Source organism: Anneissia japonica, unplaced genomic scaffold (assembly GCF_011630105.1).
Source record: "Anneissia japonica isolate Jap-2015-1 unplaced genomic scaffold, ASM1163010v1 scaffold288071_len251177_cov169, whole genome shotgun sequence".
Lineage (NCBI taxonomy): Eukaryota > Metazoa > Echinodermata > Crinoidea > Comatulida > Comatulidae > Anneissia > Anneissia japonica.
In genome coordinates this window covers 143,566-160,046 of record NW_022753604.1, presented here as the reverse complement: position 1 = coordinate 160,046, position 16,481 = coordinate 143,566, and the positions used below count along the sequence as shown (strand labels likewise).

The window sequence follows — 16,481 nt, the reverse complement described above, 5'->3', positions numbered from 1 at the left end:
GTATAGACCTGCTTGGGGGATATATTCTCCACGAAAAAATTTGGCCTAGAAATCTGCCAACGCATTTCTGAAAATAAAACTGAGTTCTGCGCAGATTTCACCAAACATTATGCTTTAACCTGATCTTACATAAATAATGTATTATTATGCAGTAATTACACTTCTGCGCACATATTAACCTAGTGAATTTATGCTCAAATTTGAGCTGGTTTTTGAGGTATCGTCCGCACAATTAAGAAAACTTTACAATATGGTAGGACTAGGCCTACTACTACTAAATTTTGTAAACATCAATTATGTATTTCACTTTAAACTGCAATTTTGATGTTAAAAAGAATACTACTACAATACCGAAATACACACACACAAAAAAAAAAAAACATCCAATCACCTTTTTTAATTAATTAAGACTGTTGTAACAGTATCCACTGTCTATTTTTTTTATACACATCACCTACAATTTATTAGTCAGTGCTATAGAAATAAAGCAAAAAAATAATAATATTGGACAACGATTTGGTCTCCTAATCTACGATCTAAGCCAAATATCAAGATATACTACTATACTTTTCTTTAGGCCTACGGTATGGGTAGACATCTGATTATCATACGAGGTCAAACTCCTTCCTCCGGTGCATTCTGCCACAGACCCTACTTAGCACTAACTGCATGGAGCGGCGTCATTTCCCTGCTGAAGAAGGGCCTACAACTGAATCTTACCTGGGGCTTGGTGGTAAATTGATGCAAATGCCATCAAGTACACTGCTGACATGCACCAAAGAAAAGCATTTTTTGTAAAAGCTATGGAAATCATTTTGCAATATTTCTAGAATAAATGAAAATGTTTTTGCAGCTTGCACATAAAACAACAACGTGTTGTTAATACCGGTACTCTCGAATCCTAAACAATGTAGGGAGCCACCATTCGAGCACAACAAACTCTTCCTCACGCATAGCGCCGTCAGCGTCCGAGTGTGTGACTCACGCGCTCACGCGTAAGGATTTCTGGTATGCGCGCTTCCGATATGCAAAATAGCTACGAAAAGTAAACAGATCTCGTTAATCCGATAATGTATTAACATTCATTTTTTTAATTGCTTTTTCTTGAATGTCATTGTAGTCAAATGGTAAAAAAATTATTTTATTCATACTAAAACTATTTCTATCACAATTATTATTGTGTATAAAAAATAAACGAAAGAGGTAAAACGTAAGCGAGCATGAAGTTCGCGCGTAAAGATGTTCGGTTTGCGCGCTCCCTGTAAGCGCGCTTCCGGTGTAAGCGCATCTGGTTTTCCGATATGCAAAGTAGCTACGAAAAGTAAACAGATTTCGTTAATCCGATAATGTATTAACATTACATTTTTAATTGCTTTTCTTGAATGTCATTGTCGCCTTTTATGGTAAAAAAAAAATACTGTAAATCAAATTATTTTATTCATACTAATAAAACTATTTCTATCACAATTATGATTGTGTATAAACAAAATAAACAAAAGAGGTGAAACGTAAGCATGAAGCTCACGCATAAGGATGTTTGGTTTGCGCGCGCGAGCTTGCGATGGCAAATTGTAGCTACTTACGGAAAGTAAACATATTGTAGAATCTGTGTCCACTCATTAATCCGATAATGGAATAAAATTAGCTTTAATTGCCTTTCTTAAATGTCATTGAGGCCTTTTATGCTGAAAAATAAATCATATATTTTATTTCACTATAATATTAAACCTATTTCTATCAAAATAATGATTGTGTATGAAAAATATCGTTGATAATTTTGAGTTACGTCAAAATTAGCAAATTAATTTCAATTTTTTTAGCATTTTTTCATGATACATTTTTAAAGATTGGGCAAGGATAGCTCATAATAGAATCCAATGGATGACACTTGAGGAGGGCTATATCAGACAATGGATGTCGAAGCCCAGTAAGTAAGTAATGAATGTCTTCCAATTGTATACAGGTCCTTTATGAATAAAAATACAATTTTTTAAGATAATGATTTATATATACAAACTAGACATGCGAAAAACAATCTAATAAAAATGATAGAACTAGTAGCTCTACTTTTTATTCTATTTTAAATCTATTCAAATAACTTTACTTTGAAATAAGCATTTAATAAGAAAAAAAAAAATATATATATATATATATATATATATGCCTATATGTGTGTGTGGGGGTGGGGGTGTGTGTGTGTGTGTATAACATTAATAATTAGTATTATGTAACCGGTAAGGCCTATGTTCACTGCTGGACGAAAGCCGGTAGCTCGATCTTTTAATTGCTTTGTTTGCCCATTTTTTATCTAACTTGAATCAATAATTATATTTTACTATAATATATATAAATTTCTGATATCTCAGGAGCAACCACTTGTGATATCAGATCGATAGGTCACTACGACGAGTCACTCTAGTCAACGCCCTCTTCGAGCTGGCATTCGTTGAACTTTAAATACCGATGCAGCAAACAACGGGCCAGACTTCGGAGGTAACAAGAGATTTTAGAAGTTGTCGAGTCGTTGTGGCTGTAAGCTGTTAAGATGATGCAGTCCATGATGTCTGTTCTAGTTATGCTCCTACTGTGGACCTGTCTAATCAGTATATGCTCGGCTCAGAGTAAGATCATAATTAATATTTAATTTATCAATAATTTTATGCATTCGTAATTTACATTTATTGTCTGTTTTTCCATGTTTATGAAATGTTAATGTTTATATTATGCTTTTACAGATATATAGCTATTACATGGTTTATCAAGAAAGTAATTTTATAAGTTTTTGAATGTAACATTACTTTCCAATCTCGAACGGAATTTTTTGTTTATCTGGGTTCGGCGGCAAACATTTATCGACAACTTAAAAATAATAAATATGATTGGCATATGCGTCAACTGTAACTATTTGAAATTAATCAGAATAAGATGAAAAGCGCTCTAAAACTTTAAAATTTTCGTCATCATCTTTACCATGTCAACATATATACAGTACATATGAAGTTTTGGAAATCATTTTGTGGGAGTTTTAAAGTTGTATGTATTGGAACACGCAACACAACACAAGGTAAGCCCCTAATGCGGGGTTCAGACGCAGTTAGCGTTAATGATTATAGACATTTGTGATGTTTTGCTGTCGTTTTATGCTGAAACTTTATTGTGTTTACATTCAAGTATTTCCGTTCACTTGGGAGCACTTGCTAAGGGATGATGGCTTACTGTAGACGATAACACTGTTAGACTTAGAGCCAATAAGGTTCAAGATCGTAAATAAGACCACTAAATAGTTCGAATAAAAGCTCATGCACTAGCGTATGCAAATGGCTATTAGCCAAAGACTGAAAGTGAATTTTACCATGCATGACTTTCAAAATGTGATAAATTTTCTTTTGTACTTTTTATTTTCGCTTTTTTTTATGTGGGGGTGGGGTTGGTGGGGCGAGAACATCTACATTGATAAATTACATGACGGGACAATGTTATGATATAAAATCAAGTCCCTTCATAAGGCTTTGGAAATAACCATGAAATGGAGATAAGTGGTTTAGTAGTTACGATGCTTGTCTTCTAACCCCAAGGGACTGAGTTCAAATCGTATTAGGACAGGAATTTCTCTCATGAACAAAAACAACTTCAGTGCCCAGGCGTCATAATTAGACTTTTGTCTTGTGCTACTGTGTTGAAGTTCTGTCCAGAATATCAAAAACATGTGACATGCCTAAATATGGTCATGATGATATTACATCATGAACCATATATAGGCACATCATGACTATATATGGGCATACAACAGGTTTTTGTAAAAGAAAATTGGACAATCTGGACGGAGATTTATACGGTTCTTGTTTTCAGTGTCCCCAATGGAAATCATTATTTGACACTGATTTTCACCATAGTTAAATATTTTTTTTTTAAATAAAACAAAGCTAACTCGAGAATTGCCTGCCCTAAACCAAAATCCTGTCATGTACAAGACCGTCACTCAGAACAAGCATCTTAACTATAAGTCACTTTTATCAACATTGTCAACATGAGTCGTTTGCCCCAAGTTCGGTTGTTATTTTTAATAAATCATGCAGCCGATAGGAACCTTTGAAAATGTTTTATATAAATTGATTTTCCTTTGATGGTGACTTAACTTTTTAACTCGGGTGATTTCATATTTAAATCTATCTTTACACATTGTTATAAATGAAGGTTTTAACTATGCTTTTTTTTTTAAACTTTGACTTTTTAACTTTGTAAGTTTGAACTTGATCCTAATTTGCAATTTTGTGTTTTGTTTGTGTGTGTGTGGGTGTGTGTGTGGGGGGGGGGGGGGGGGGGGGTGTTTGTGTGTGTGTGTGCGTGTGTGTTACGACCCTTGTATTTTCTGTGCGTTGACTTTTTATTATAAAAATATTTACAATTTAAATAGTGTATCAAACAACAAATTTCCAATTGTATGTTTTATATTTGGAAAAATAAATGTTTTTGAATTTAAATTTCAATAACATACATAAGAAAGAGTCATCCTCCGTTGACGGATATAGTTTCACGTGTTTAAGGCCACAATGGTTAGGAATTAATTACGCTTATAACAAACTTTTCAATTTTGATATTTCTGTAAGAGATTTGAAGATAATATTTTAATTGAAATATTACCATTTTCAAGGACATCTAACATAGCTGAGTAAATATGTCATTGAGCGGAACATAGTAAAACTAACGAATGTTCAATGTCAATTAATGAAACATCCGTCGACATTATGTCTCAAACTGACCTTAGCACATCAAAATGATTCTTACCCTTTCGGTAGAGGCCTAAAGTTTGACTTGTGGTGTTTAAGATCTGTCGAAAATTACTTTATATTATTAGCGATTATAATGCTGAACTGCAATCCAATATAAAATCAGCTCACCATTATTATTTATTTCAACTCATCTATCAGCATTAATCAGCATAATTTTGCACTCACTGCCTATAAATTATCAAGTGTATATTTATACTGGTACTTTACATGTGAATTGAATATATATGTCTTTTAATTGAACTTTTATTTTCGTTTTTGTTCTGTGTCTTTTACTCTATGTATTGTTTCAACCAGAAAATGACAATAAAAAATAAGCCTATTGAATTTTCAATATGGTTTAAATGCCACGAAAATTAAAGTTTAGATCGGAGTCTAATATTTACCAGTGTTATGGTCTAATCTATTAATTATTATATTATGTAAACCTTAATGTCATATCCTGATACGAGCGATCTTTTTTGCCGTTTGCTTTTGGTGAAATAAAATAAAAATAAAATTTTTAAAACATTGTCTATCAATTAAAAAAAAAAAACAAAAAAACTCCACTGGTAATTCTCGTGATGAGAAAAAATGATTACACACGTTATTTTTTATTGATGTTTGAAAAAATTGTAAAGACCTAAAGAAATACCGGTACCCTTAAATTACAGCTAGTGGCGGATCTAAAAGCTCAAAATAGAGGGATCCCAGGAGGAACTTTCAGCGATACAGGGTCCACCCACGCCAGAAAAAGGCACTCTTAGATTTAAATTTGAATATAGGCCTATTTTCAGATTTTCCTTCATTTCCTTTTACATTTAAAAAAAATGGGGCTGGTCGAGCCGGCTGCCCCCCCCCCACCCACCACCCCCTCTAACATTGAATCCGCCACTGATAACAAATATGTTATCACTGATAATGCAATATTTTATTAAATTAAAAAAATTAATTATTTTTCGAATTCCATTTTTGAATCTTAAAGAAATTATATTCGTGGGCAAATTGATGCATTTCGTGATTTGTAATTGACGGCTTTCAAATGGATCCGGCGGCCGGTCCGAAGTCATCAATTGCGAAACTCCCTTATGGTGCTTAAGAACTTTAAAAAACATCCTATCGAATGTCTTTAATACTGACTCAATGTTAATTGTATGTATCCATGTGTGAAGAAACACGGGTTATGTTCATTAAACGATAAAAAAAAAAATTAGCAAGCTTCATAATTAGAGTTTAATCACTAAGCACATTTTCTTGAAGCCTTGCTTAGTAGAAAAATATAAGGACAACTGATTTCCATGTGTGATCAAACACGAGTTATTATTTATTAAACGATTAAAAACAAATGAAGTTTAATTACAGTTTTTAATGAACATTAGGTTGCGCATTTCCAAAAGCTAGGCTACGGAGGAAAATAAATGATTTTGACCAAAAACTCTGGAACGGTGTGAGATATAGATTTTTGAATATTTAAAATCTGGGTGAAAAAGGGGCGTAATCACCAATTTTCCACCGTTTTCTCCCAGTTTTTAAATTTTCAAAAATATGTATCTCATTAACTGTTCCGAAATTTTTGTCAAACACTTTTAGTTTCTTAGAAAAATCAGTACGACATATCAAAAAAATGTTTTTCTCCGTGTTCCCGTAACACCGGAGTTATGATTGGACTCAGTTGAGTCTTCTAAGCATTTATACGTACATTTTAACATCACACCCACCTTTAACTCATGTCTAACCATAGATCAGTTTAGTATAATAGATGGATCTTTAAAAATTGGTATTGTTGGAGGTGATATGCTGAAGATGAGATATTACAAGCCGATCTAAAAAAAAGTCGGATTGTCTGAGTAGAAGATGGTATAATAAATTGTTGGTCCAAGCCTAAGATTATACAATATGCGAGCTATTTTAAAGCAGTCTTTAAAATATGCCTACACTTTTGATAATTCCAATTAGCTTTTTCAAAGACTTTTAACTGTAACTCTATTGATAAAGCAAACGCTTCTTTAAACAGTAGGATAGACCAGTTTTGGGAAATGTCAATAATTTTAGTGACAACAACAAAATATACTCCTTAGGGGTTTTAGTAGATAAAATGTAAGAAACATTTTTATATTGCCATAAAAATGTGACCTCTTTGTGCATTGATAATTGTCCTTGAATAATCAATGGCGTGTGTTGTTATAATTAATGTTTATTGGTCTTTTTTAGTCGAATTAATGAATGAATAATTGATAAATGAATGAGGCATTGCTTACTGCACCTGTCACTCACATGTACATAATATAGGCTTAAACAACTGACAGTTAAACTCCTCCCCGAGTATAATTTCAAATCCATGGGGTTACTTTGATGGATAAGTGTCAGACAACTCTAACTTATTGAAACGGAAATTACATTTCAGAGGGAATTGCTTTTACTTTATTTGCTTCAGCGAAGTCATTTGATAGAGACATTACAAAACAAAATATTTTGAGATTTAAATTTAAAAAAAAAAAATGTTTTTGAGAGTTAGATTATTGTATCATTGATGTACCGGTGTGATAGAAAGTTTCACCACCCCCAACCCCTTCAGTGTATTTGGCCTTTCTAGGTCTACCTAACCCTCATAGCAAATTAGGCTATTGATATATTTCTTCAGTACACACTTTTTTCCATAGCATCTACTTTCGAAACTGCACGGCAAAGTTGTTTTGCCTTATGTTTTTTTTATGTTTACTGTCTGTACTTGCCAGAAGTCCATTATCTTGTTTGCTACCTGTAACAGTGCACGTGATGTGTATGCTGTTCGAGTTAAGTCTGTTGAGACGGTCATGATATTTACCACCTGTGCTTCCTTCGTTAGATGTTCGCAAAAAAATAAAATGTGGATGCCTTTGGTATTTATTTAAGTCAGAAACATCCATCCAGCTTTCATAAGATTGTAATGTCTGGTTTCCATAAAATCGCTACATGCTATCGCTGATAGCTTTTGTCGACGCTAATTCGCGGGTTGATATGCGTCGAAGAAAGTTAAGCAGTGTAACAATTGCACTGTAGCGTCATTCTAGCAATGTTACATGATCCGCGCCACCTTGCGCATGATACAATGGGTGTGCATTGTGGTCTCTTTTCATGTATCATAAGATATTAAATGATCTCTATTATATAATAGCTGGACTGTCCATTGGCTGGTTTTATTGAGGCTACTGACGCCATGTTGGGGAGCCCATAAAGTTATAAATACGTCATTACAGCTGAAAAATTTTGAATCGGTGTGACGATGACCAACAATGCGAGATCGCTCGCGCTTTGTAAACTGCTTGTAAACTGCACAATCAGGCACGTTGATTGGTTAATTGATTTGAAAAATTCTTTCGTAAAATTTAAGTTCATTATGAAAAAGTAGCCTATTGCAATAATCCTTTTTTTAAGCAATAATTTAAACAAATGACCCCAAAAACTTGTCTTGACTGGTACTCACTTGAGCTCTTGCAAATGGTGTCGGTGGCTTCATTTTTTTCTGTACAATTATTGACCGATGAGCAATCAGTGGTTGCAAATTGCAATGTATGCATGTACTGTATCTCGACGTTCCGATTGAGATGCTTCAATCGTCTTCAGGAGAATATAATATCTGTATAATGTAGACCCACATTTTGTAAGATGCCTTATTTCTGAGATAACTTTGATACACTCTATCAACATAAATTGTGTCATAATTACTGAAATGTTTTATATTACATTTCTGTATATTATAATTATTATTTTATCAATTATTCCCACACTTTTAATACTCTGCTAATCTTGCTGTTCATGTTTTTGTCGCTTCTTGTTTTGATTCTTGTAAAAATTAACATCTATTAAAGTGACTTCACAGTATCACTGATTCTTGTATTTAGATTGATATACACTCTTGCCTTTAAAAACGACACGTTTTCAATGTGGGGGTGCATTGCGTGTATTTGCAATTTATGTTTGGAGTGCCACTAATTTTCTAAGATAATCCTAAAGCTCCGTTAGTGTGTATTCATAGAATATTATACTCCACAAATCTGCCCACAACTCGGTCAGCTGTCCACGCGTCTAGACGATTTGGTACCGTAAGCGAAACAAATTACGTTCAGGCCCCAGAGGGGGTAAAGTATAGAAATATAGGGAACGGCTAGAATACAAATTCTCCCAGTTAGTTTCCCCCTTTTTATTTTTAAAATTTCGTAATTTATTAGGTAGCCGTTACCGATTATTTCTTCATACACCCCGTTGTTGTCTTAGAATATCTATTTCTACAACAATACATTTTTGTCCTCGCCAGAGCTTGGCTTTATTTTTAGAATTGTTTGCTTTTTCGAGTTCTAATACTAAAATCAGTATTACTCTAAGTGCAGCGTCGTACAATATTTTCTTGTTTATTCTTGATGTATAGGTTTGCTAATATAGGCTTCTAGGTAAACTCCTGTGAGAATTGTAACAGGTACTTATAACAAAGATAGGAAATCATTGAATTATGCAGCTAATTCAATAATAAATTCATATTTTGTTGACTTTTAAGGATATTGGCGTTACGTAGGTCTATTCTAGAAACACAGTTCTAACTATAATGACTACGGCAACATGACTACGTTAATGATGAAAACTACGACGGTGAGAAACGATACTGGTGACGATGATGGCGATGTTGGTTAATTTACTGACGAAGATGAGGATCATCATATAATACTAGGCCTATAATGATAATGATAACGAGAACGATGACGATGATTGTGATAATGACGAGAAGAGAGAATTCGACAAGACAACGTTGATGATGATAGTGATCATGGTGATGTAGATCAATTGTAGGTGATGATGATGATGATGATGATGATGACGATGATGGTGGTGGTGGTGGTGGTGGTGGTGGTGATGATATTGATGATGATGATAATGATGATGACGATGATGTTGGTGATGATGAAGATGATGATTCAATTATGATGATGATAATGATGACGATGATTGATGAATAATATTTACAATTGATTAGGGTAAATGTATAATAAACAAAAGCAGTACCACCGAGAGGGGTGGGGGAAAGATCCCCGGGGCCATAGAAATTGTAGGTAGAATTTTTTTTCAATATTTTTTTTTAAATAATAATGGGTAAGTATATTAAACTTTCACAAGAAAATTGTAATATGCACATTACTATCATGGGTTCTCAATAATGGGATGGGTCCCCTAATAATAGACCCTTCATCACCCCCCACCCAAAAAAAAAAAGTACGCCTTCGGCGCAGTCTTTCTCACGCTTCGCGCCCGTAACCCCCACAGCGACCCTTGTCCCTGTTACAGTCCTCTTTCTTGTAGACCCTACATAAAAGTATCGTAAAGTTACAATGCTTTTTAACTTTCTACGTATATAGATCGCACCCACTTTCCCTCTCCTCAGACTAAAATAGTAATTAAATTAGGTTAATAATTACTGGCTAATAAATTCTAATGAACTAATAATGACTGGGTGATAATCCCTCACAAAAATTTAAAAAATGCTGCATATAATATAACCTAGATTTGCCTATGCTAAATAATGGACTCTAGGGAATCCGTCAAAATTAAATTATAATTTTGAAATTATCAACATTTTCTGTTTTACCGGGTCACGTGACCGTCATAACAGGATTCAACGAATTCCAGCGGAGGTTCCTGATAAACTCGAGCGTCTTCTGTGAAGTGTAGACATTTTGTAACTATTAGCACTGCCTGTGTATGTGTGTATATGTATATGTATATATATATATATATATATATATATATATATATATATATACGTATGTATATACATATATATATATGTCTAAATGTATATGTATATATATATATGTATTAATCTACACATAAAATGCAAAAGCAATAAAAAAAAAACGGTGTACAATCATTGAAAGTTGACTTGCGGAACACAAATTTATTAAGCTATAACAAAATCAAACGGATATTTCGATAGCTCCTGCTATCTCCATCAACGTTAAAGCATGGACCTATTAATAAGTCCATGGTTAAAGTGAGAAAACTTTGGAGATCTTACTTATACATAAAGAATAATAAACGGTATAAACCAATCAGAATTAAGTTATCAATACAATTAGTTGATTGGACCACAAAATATAAGTTCAGTGACAAGTTAATGGGCGAATTAATTACAACTAAACCATGATAAGATGTCGGCAAAATGATTGTAAGCGGTAGTTTATTGGCGGTGCCATTGAACCAGCTTAATGCTAAGACTCATTTAACTACATATACATATACACACATATGCACACATATAAACATACTCATATACATATTCCGGTATATATTCTAGTATATTTTATTGAATCATCATTGCATAATAAAATTAATTGAGATGATTAATTACAAAAAAATAAAAAAATTATACAAATATATGGCACTAACTTAAACTTATATTATCATTACTATATATAGGTATAATTTAAGTTGGCTAAAAAACGTGTTTACGGTAAACACAATATAAGGAAATAAAAATATAGCATGTCTAAATGAAAATCACGTGGTTGTCTATTTTGTCTAAAAAGGATGTTTAATAGGCATGTGCTTATGGTATTTACTTCCTACTCTTCTTCTTCCCCTCACTCCCTCCCCTCTCTTACCGGTACTCTTCCTCACATATTGATTTTAAAAGTGGACATATCGTACCATAGCTTTTCGCGTCTTAGTTTTGAAATGCCTAGTATTATGTATTCAAAACTTAAATGCATCCACTTGACAGAGAGATTGTTTTATTAGATTAATTATCAGCGACAACGACACTACTATTAAGTGACACATGTTCTTTGTTAAACATTTCCTATAATTTTTGTCAAGGTAATTATTTATGCAGCTGCTAGAACTAGGGAATCTATTATAGGCCTACTATTATGAATCCAGTATCTTAAGTACCAGCCAGATGAAGCTGCCATTAACAGCCAGCGAAAGCTCGCATGTCTAATAAAATGACATCTTTAAGGTTGGAAAGGGGAAACTATAGGCCTAATAATAATACGCTTTCACCTAAAAAATATCGAGGTCTAGGTTCAATACTGATATAATTAATACGATACAATTCTACCTCCAATTCGAGACCACCCTTTGGATCTGAAAATTTGGGGTGATCTCGGGGGTTGGTTTAGCTTTGTGTTAAAAGGTTGAAGATTGTTATTTGAGTCTTTGGAAAACAACAGAAGCAAATACACAAGAAGATCAGTCGCTCATGGTTCGAATCCATCACTGATCTCCTTGTGTATTTGCTTCTGTTGACCCGTCCTTAGGATGAGAATTGAAGCCTTTGGTCTCGAGTGCAATATGGCTCATATGAACTTGGGTGTATACTGCTGAATTTTATAGATCATTTCAGAACTTGAGTTCCTGGTTCAAATCCATCGCGGGTCTATGAGCAATCAAACGTGTTAATCAAACGGACATGATATTAACATATAATCTTCAAGACAACAATTAGTTTGGTTTGTTTAGGGTTATACTTATACTTCGTATATTATTTTGAAATTAACATTAATTTTAAATATTTTCTTATTAATTTAATTTTAGTGGGATGTCATAACCCATGTCCCTTGTCATATTATCCGGTGTGTGGTTTTGATGACGTCACGTATAGCAACATGTGTATGTTTCATAACCAGAGGAGGTGTGTCAATCCGCATCTAGCTGTACGTCATAGAGGAGTATGTGGAGGTAACTACATTGTTTTACGTATATACGAACATTTTAATTCTTAACTTATTAAAGATTAAGTAATATTTCAGTGGAATAATACTATATATGCCTATGTATATTATTTGATTGTTGTGATGTACCCGTCAACTAATTGCAGTTTTCACCAACGAATTATAAGCTCGGGTCAATTTACCTTTCGACAAAATTTTAATTCCTTTTCGTTTTTGCTTCTTTCCTATTTTCAGAAAGCAGAGACTGTTATGACAACGAAGATGGCAAATGGTGGGAAATGAATTCCAGAAAAGAGAATTGGAGGACTTGCAAAGAATGGTAAATTTTTTGCGCACTGATATTTAATTTACAGCAGTTTCCTATAGGCTAAGCGTATAGTCGATACATATGATATTCTATTAAAGGCAAAAAAATATTGCATGATATCTGATTTCATAAAGTGGAAAACCAAGATAGGCAGGGCTAATTTCACCAAATACAGTTCAATTTCCGCTTCGAAACCACCCTTGGGACCTGAATTTAGTTCTTTGGAAAATGGGCTTCTAATTAGAGGGGCCTCGGAATTAGAGCGGTCTCGAATTGGAAGGTTCACTGTATAACTATTAACGATAACCTTAACCAGTCTTTTGTAAAGAAGACCTTTTTTTAATTTCCTATAATTATGGTTTATGTTTAGATAAATAACCATTCTGCATTTTTGGTTCGAGTTCTGAGTAACGTCGCTTCCTATTGTATTTCAGCACATGTGTCGGTAAAGTGTGGGCATGCTCACAATGTACCACAGGTTAGTAACAAAGTAAGGCCTATTATAGGCCTACATTCTAAAATATCTTCTGTGCACTCACCTCATGAAGACTTGCAATGGGCAATCATTCCCAATGCAATCAATCAATCAATCAATCAATCAATCAATCGATCAATCAATATATAGTTAATATATAATTACTAAAACTTCTGCGCACATACCTAAGGGTAGAAATGGGCCATTCCTCTTATAATCAATCGATCGATCAATCAATCAATCAAATAATAATTTATCGAGTGTTCAAACGATCTATCATTCAATCAATCAATATATCAAGTAATATATTTAAAAAAAAAACAGTTCAATATATCTATTGATTTTTATTATTAAATGTCTTGCGGTTTTTTAATATTTCTAACACCAAAGAATCATGTAAGTCAAATTGGAAACAAAAGTTCTAAAAAAAAAAACATAGGTGAAATAAGTAGGTTTAAGTGTTTCGTGTCATGTTTTTGAAGTTGCTCATACTCGTATTACCCTGTTTCACATACTGTAGTCCAAATGTTATCTGGGGGAAAAGTTTTTGAAGTCTTGAACATGTCTCATATAGACACTTAAAAAATACAAATTCAGTTAAGTTTTGCGGAGGCATTATAGGTTGATAACTGACCTGTTTTGGTGGAAAATCATTATGGGAAACGTGTTTGCACGTCATATGATTGGCAAGGGAAACAAATGTAAACTAATTCAATAAATTGTGAACAAGCAATGTGGGCGTTTGATATTATATTTATGAATAAGACGATAAATAAGAATAATTTCATATCATCAGATTTAAAAGTATATTTTGTTTTGTTTATTTATTTGGATTTTATATATTTGCTTTCAAATATATAAAATATATTTATATATTATATATTTATATATTTATATATTTTATATAGGCCTATTTGCTTTCTGGAGTTTGTCTCTTTTCTTCACCATTTCAGCATTTGTTTTATTACTGTGGCTATAGAAAGAGAAGAGAAAAAAATGTGTTTAATTGACTTTAATTGTATTTATGAGGCAAAAAAATGAAATTAGACATCACCCCGGACATCACTAGTAGAAACTTATTTGTAAAAATGTATAAAATTGAATTAAAAGATAAAAGATTTAGGCCTACAAAAAAAAAACTTAGCAACATGAAAAAAGACATGACAGGATACAACAGTCATTCACTGTACCAGAAATCAGCGAACCTGGATCGAGTCAGAACCATGACAATAACCCTAGGGGAACAACATGACTTGGGCCTATGTATAGTAGGCACGCATTTTAATTTAAATTTAACTGTACTTTCTTTTCTGTCCCCTATCGATGTTACTTTTATTAGCGATTTGAAAAAGGTAAAATTATTATTGTGGACTGGGATCGCACTGGAAGGTAATTCCACTTATGCTTGTGATGATAAAAAAATATATACGTGACAGAAACATAAGTGTGGTAAAAAAAAAAATCGAGTTAATGGGAGTTCAAAAACAAAAACAGTGGTGGCGCTATGACTTCAGATTACAACAGGAATCCGATTGCTATTACTATCAAAGAGTACAACTGCAAAGTATCCGACTGCCCCAATTTTGTATGCACGCAATGGAACTTCAAAAAGGTACTGCTACGATATGGAGGCGCCCTATTAGAATTCGAATAGATTTCGCTCGAAAATTGTCTTTTAAGGAAATGCCCCTTTGTGGCAGAGCGTTTTCAAATAGAATAACGTTCCATGAAACCCCGAGAGTCGGACCACTTGCAATTCTATTACGACATTGGATGTTTTGAACTAAGTTTATAATTTCAAGTTTTCCGCTATCCCTCCGCTCAAAGCCGGTGAGGTCATTCACATTGAAAATAGAAATGATGCGAGTGCCCCACAGATGACCCCCATTTACCCAGTGACCATATGTGAAATAAAGATGAAACTGTTTGAATTGAAGATTCGTAAATAATATAATTTTTATTCTTGGCAATGATCAAGAAGTTAATCTGCGGATGCAGGAGGTCTAATTAAACCAGGATTTCCATGGTCTTTGCAACTTGATCAATAAGAAGAATAATAAAGATAAGACATTTTTTAATTTGGAAACAGAAACATGGTTTTTATTTTGATTTGGTCTATATATATATATATATATATATATTTTTTTTTTTAAATATGCATATTTTCCATTGTAGGTAAAACGTATTGTCCTGAACGCTCATGCCCATGGCCTTGTTACTATGGTTACCGTGTAGAAACTAATGGATGCCAAAGTTGTGACTGTATGCCCCGTAAATACTGGTACCTCGCCGTGAAGGGGAACAACCACTATAATTGGCGACAAGCATACTGGTACAGACGCCGTCAGGGCAGGCAGGGATAGAGATGAGCCACGACAGCCTGGCAGATTACGGCCTAGAAAGATGTTTTTTATGATTTATATTTTATTCTATTTTGGTTTATGTCTTGGTCATATTATTATGGAATAAATATTATTAAATACTTTCAGTACACTATGTTGTAATTTCTTTTAAAATACGTAAATTAAAAAAAAAAACTATTCCTAATAAATGGATAGGGCTGGGGTCGTTAACTGTACATTGATTGATGAAGAAAATACAAATGTACAAGAGATACAAAAAATTATTATTACTATTATTACTAATATTACTAATATTACTATTATTGCTATTATTACTACTATTATTCCCATTATTATTGTTGTTGTTTTTATTATTATTATTATTGTATTATTATTATTATTATTGTATTATTATTATTGTATTATTATTATTATATTATTAATTATTATTATTATTATTATTATCATTATTATTATCATTATTATTATTATCATTATTATTATTATTATTATTATTAACATTATTATTAGTGGTATCATATTTAGATCTGCAGCAAAGCCCTAATTACTGAGACAGCCTGGGGCACACATGATAGCGGTTTTGTTAGAACTAGAGTTTCCCAGTATTAAGAAAAATTAATATTTTGCTCTGTGGCATAAAAGGACGGTTTATATTATTGTTATTTCTATTATAATTATCGTTATTACTGAAAGCAATCTTAATAAGGAATCGAAGGCTAAGTATATAATAAAGTTGTCATTTTAAACAAGAAATGCAATTAAACTGATTTATTATGATGATATTCTTGGAAAATCAATAAAGGAGAATAAGAAAAAAAATGTATTTCTAAATATTATTCATGTTTGCTCGTTAAAGAACAGATAGATATC

The 16,481-nt window shown here is 32.9% G+C and overlaps 2 protein-coding genes across 2 annotated transcripts in view; one reads left to right on the top strand and one right to left on the bottom strand.

The window, feature by feature from the left end:
• The window catches only part of LOC117122940 (lipase maturation factor 2-like), a gene marked incomplete in the record, with an annotated part of 23,168 nt that extends 22,238 nt beyond the window's left edge, over positions 1-930 (bottom strand). Inside the window, 1 exon segment of the mRNA XM_033268720.1 lies at positions 721-930. Within this exon segment, the coding sequence (XP_033124611.1) occupies positions 721-814 (94 nt within the window).
• A 1,536-nt stretch (positions 931-2,466) lies between these two features.
• Positions 2,467-15,962, top strand: LOC117122938. The gene is made up of 5 exons (XM_033268717.1): positions 2,467-2,621; positions 12,330-12,473; positions 12,701-12,785; positions 13,208-13,251; positions 15,424-15,962. Exons 1-5 carry the CDS (start codon positions 2,546-2,548, stop codon positions 15,609-15,611), a joined length of 537 nt encoding a protein of 178 aa, XP_033124608.1. The 5' UTR covers positions 2,467-2,545; the 3' UTR covers positions 15,612-15,962.
• The last annotated feature ends 519 nt before the right edge of the window (positions 15,963-16,481 follow it).

Bases quoted from the DNA above. Each gene is read 5' to 3' on its own strand.
- LOC117122938 (XM_033268717.1), top strand. From the start codon at position 2,546: ATGATGCAGTCCATGATGTCTGTTCTAGTTATGCTCCTACTGTGGACC. The intron at 2,622-12,329 runs GTAAGATCATAA...ATTTAATTTTAG, and splicing joins CAGTATATGCTCGGCTCAGA to TGGGATGTCATAACCCATGT. The intron at 12,474-12,700 runs GTAACTACATTG...TCCTATTTTCAG, and splicing joins TCATAGAGGAGTATGTGGAG to AAAGCAGAGACTGTTATGAC.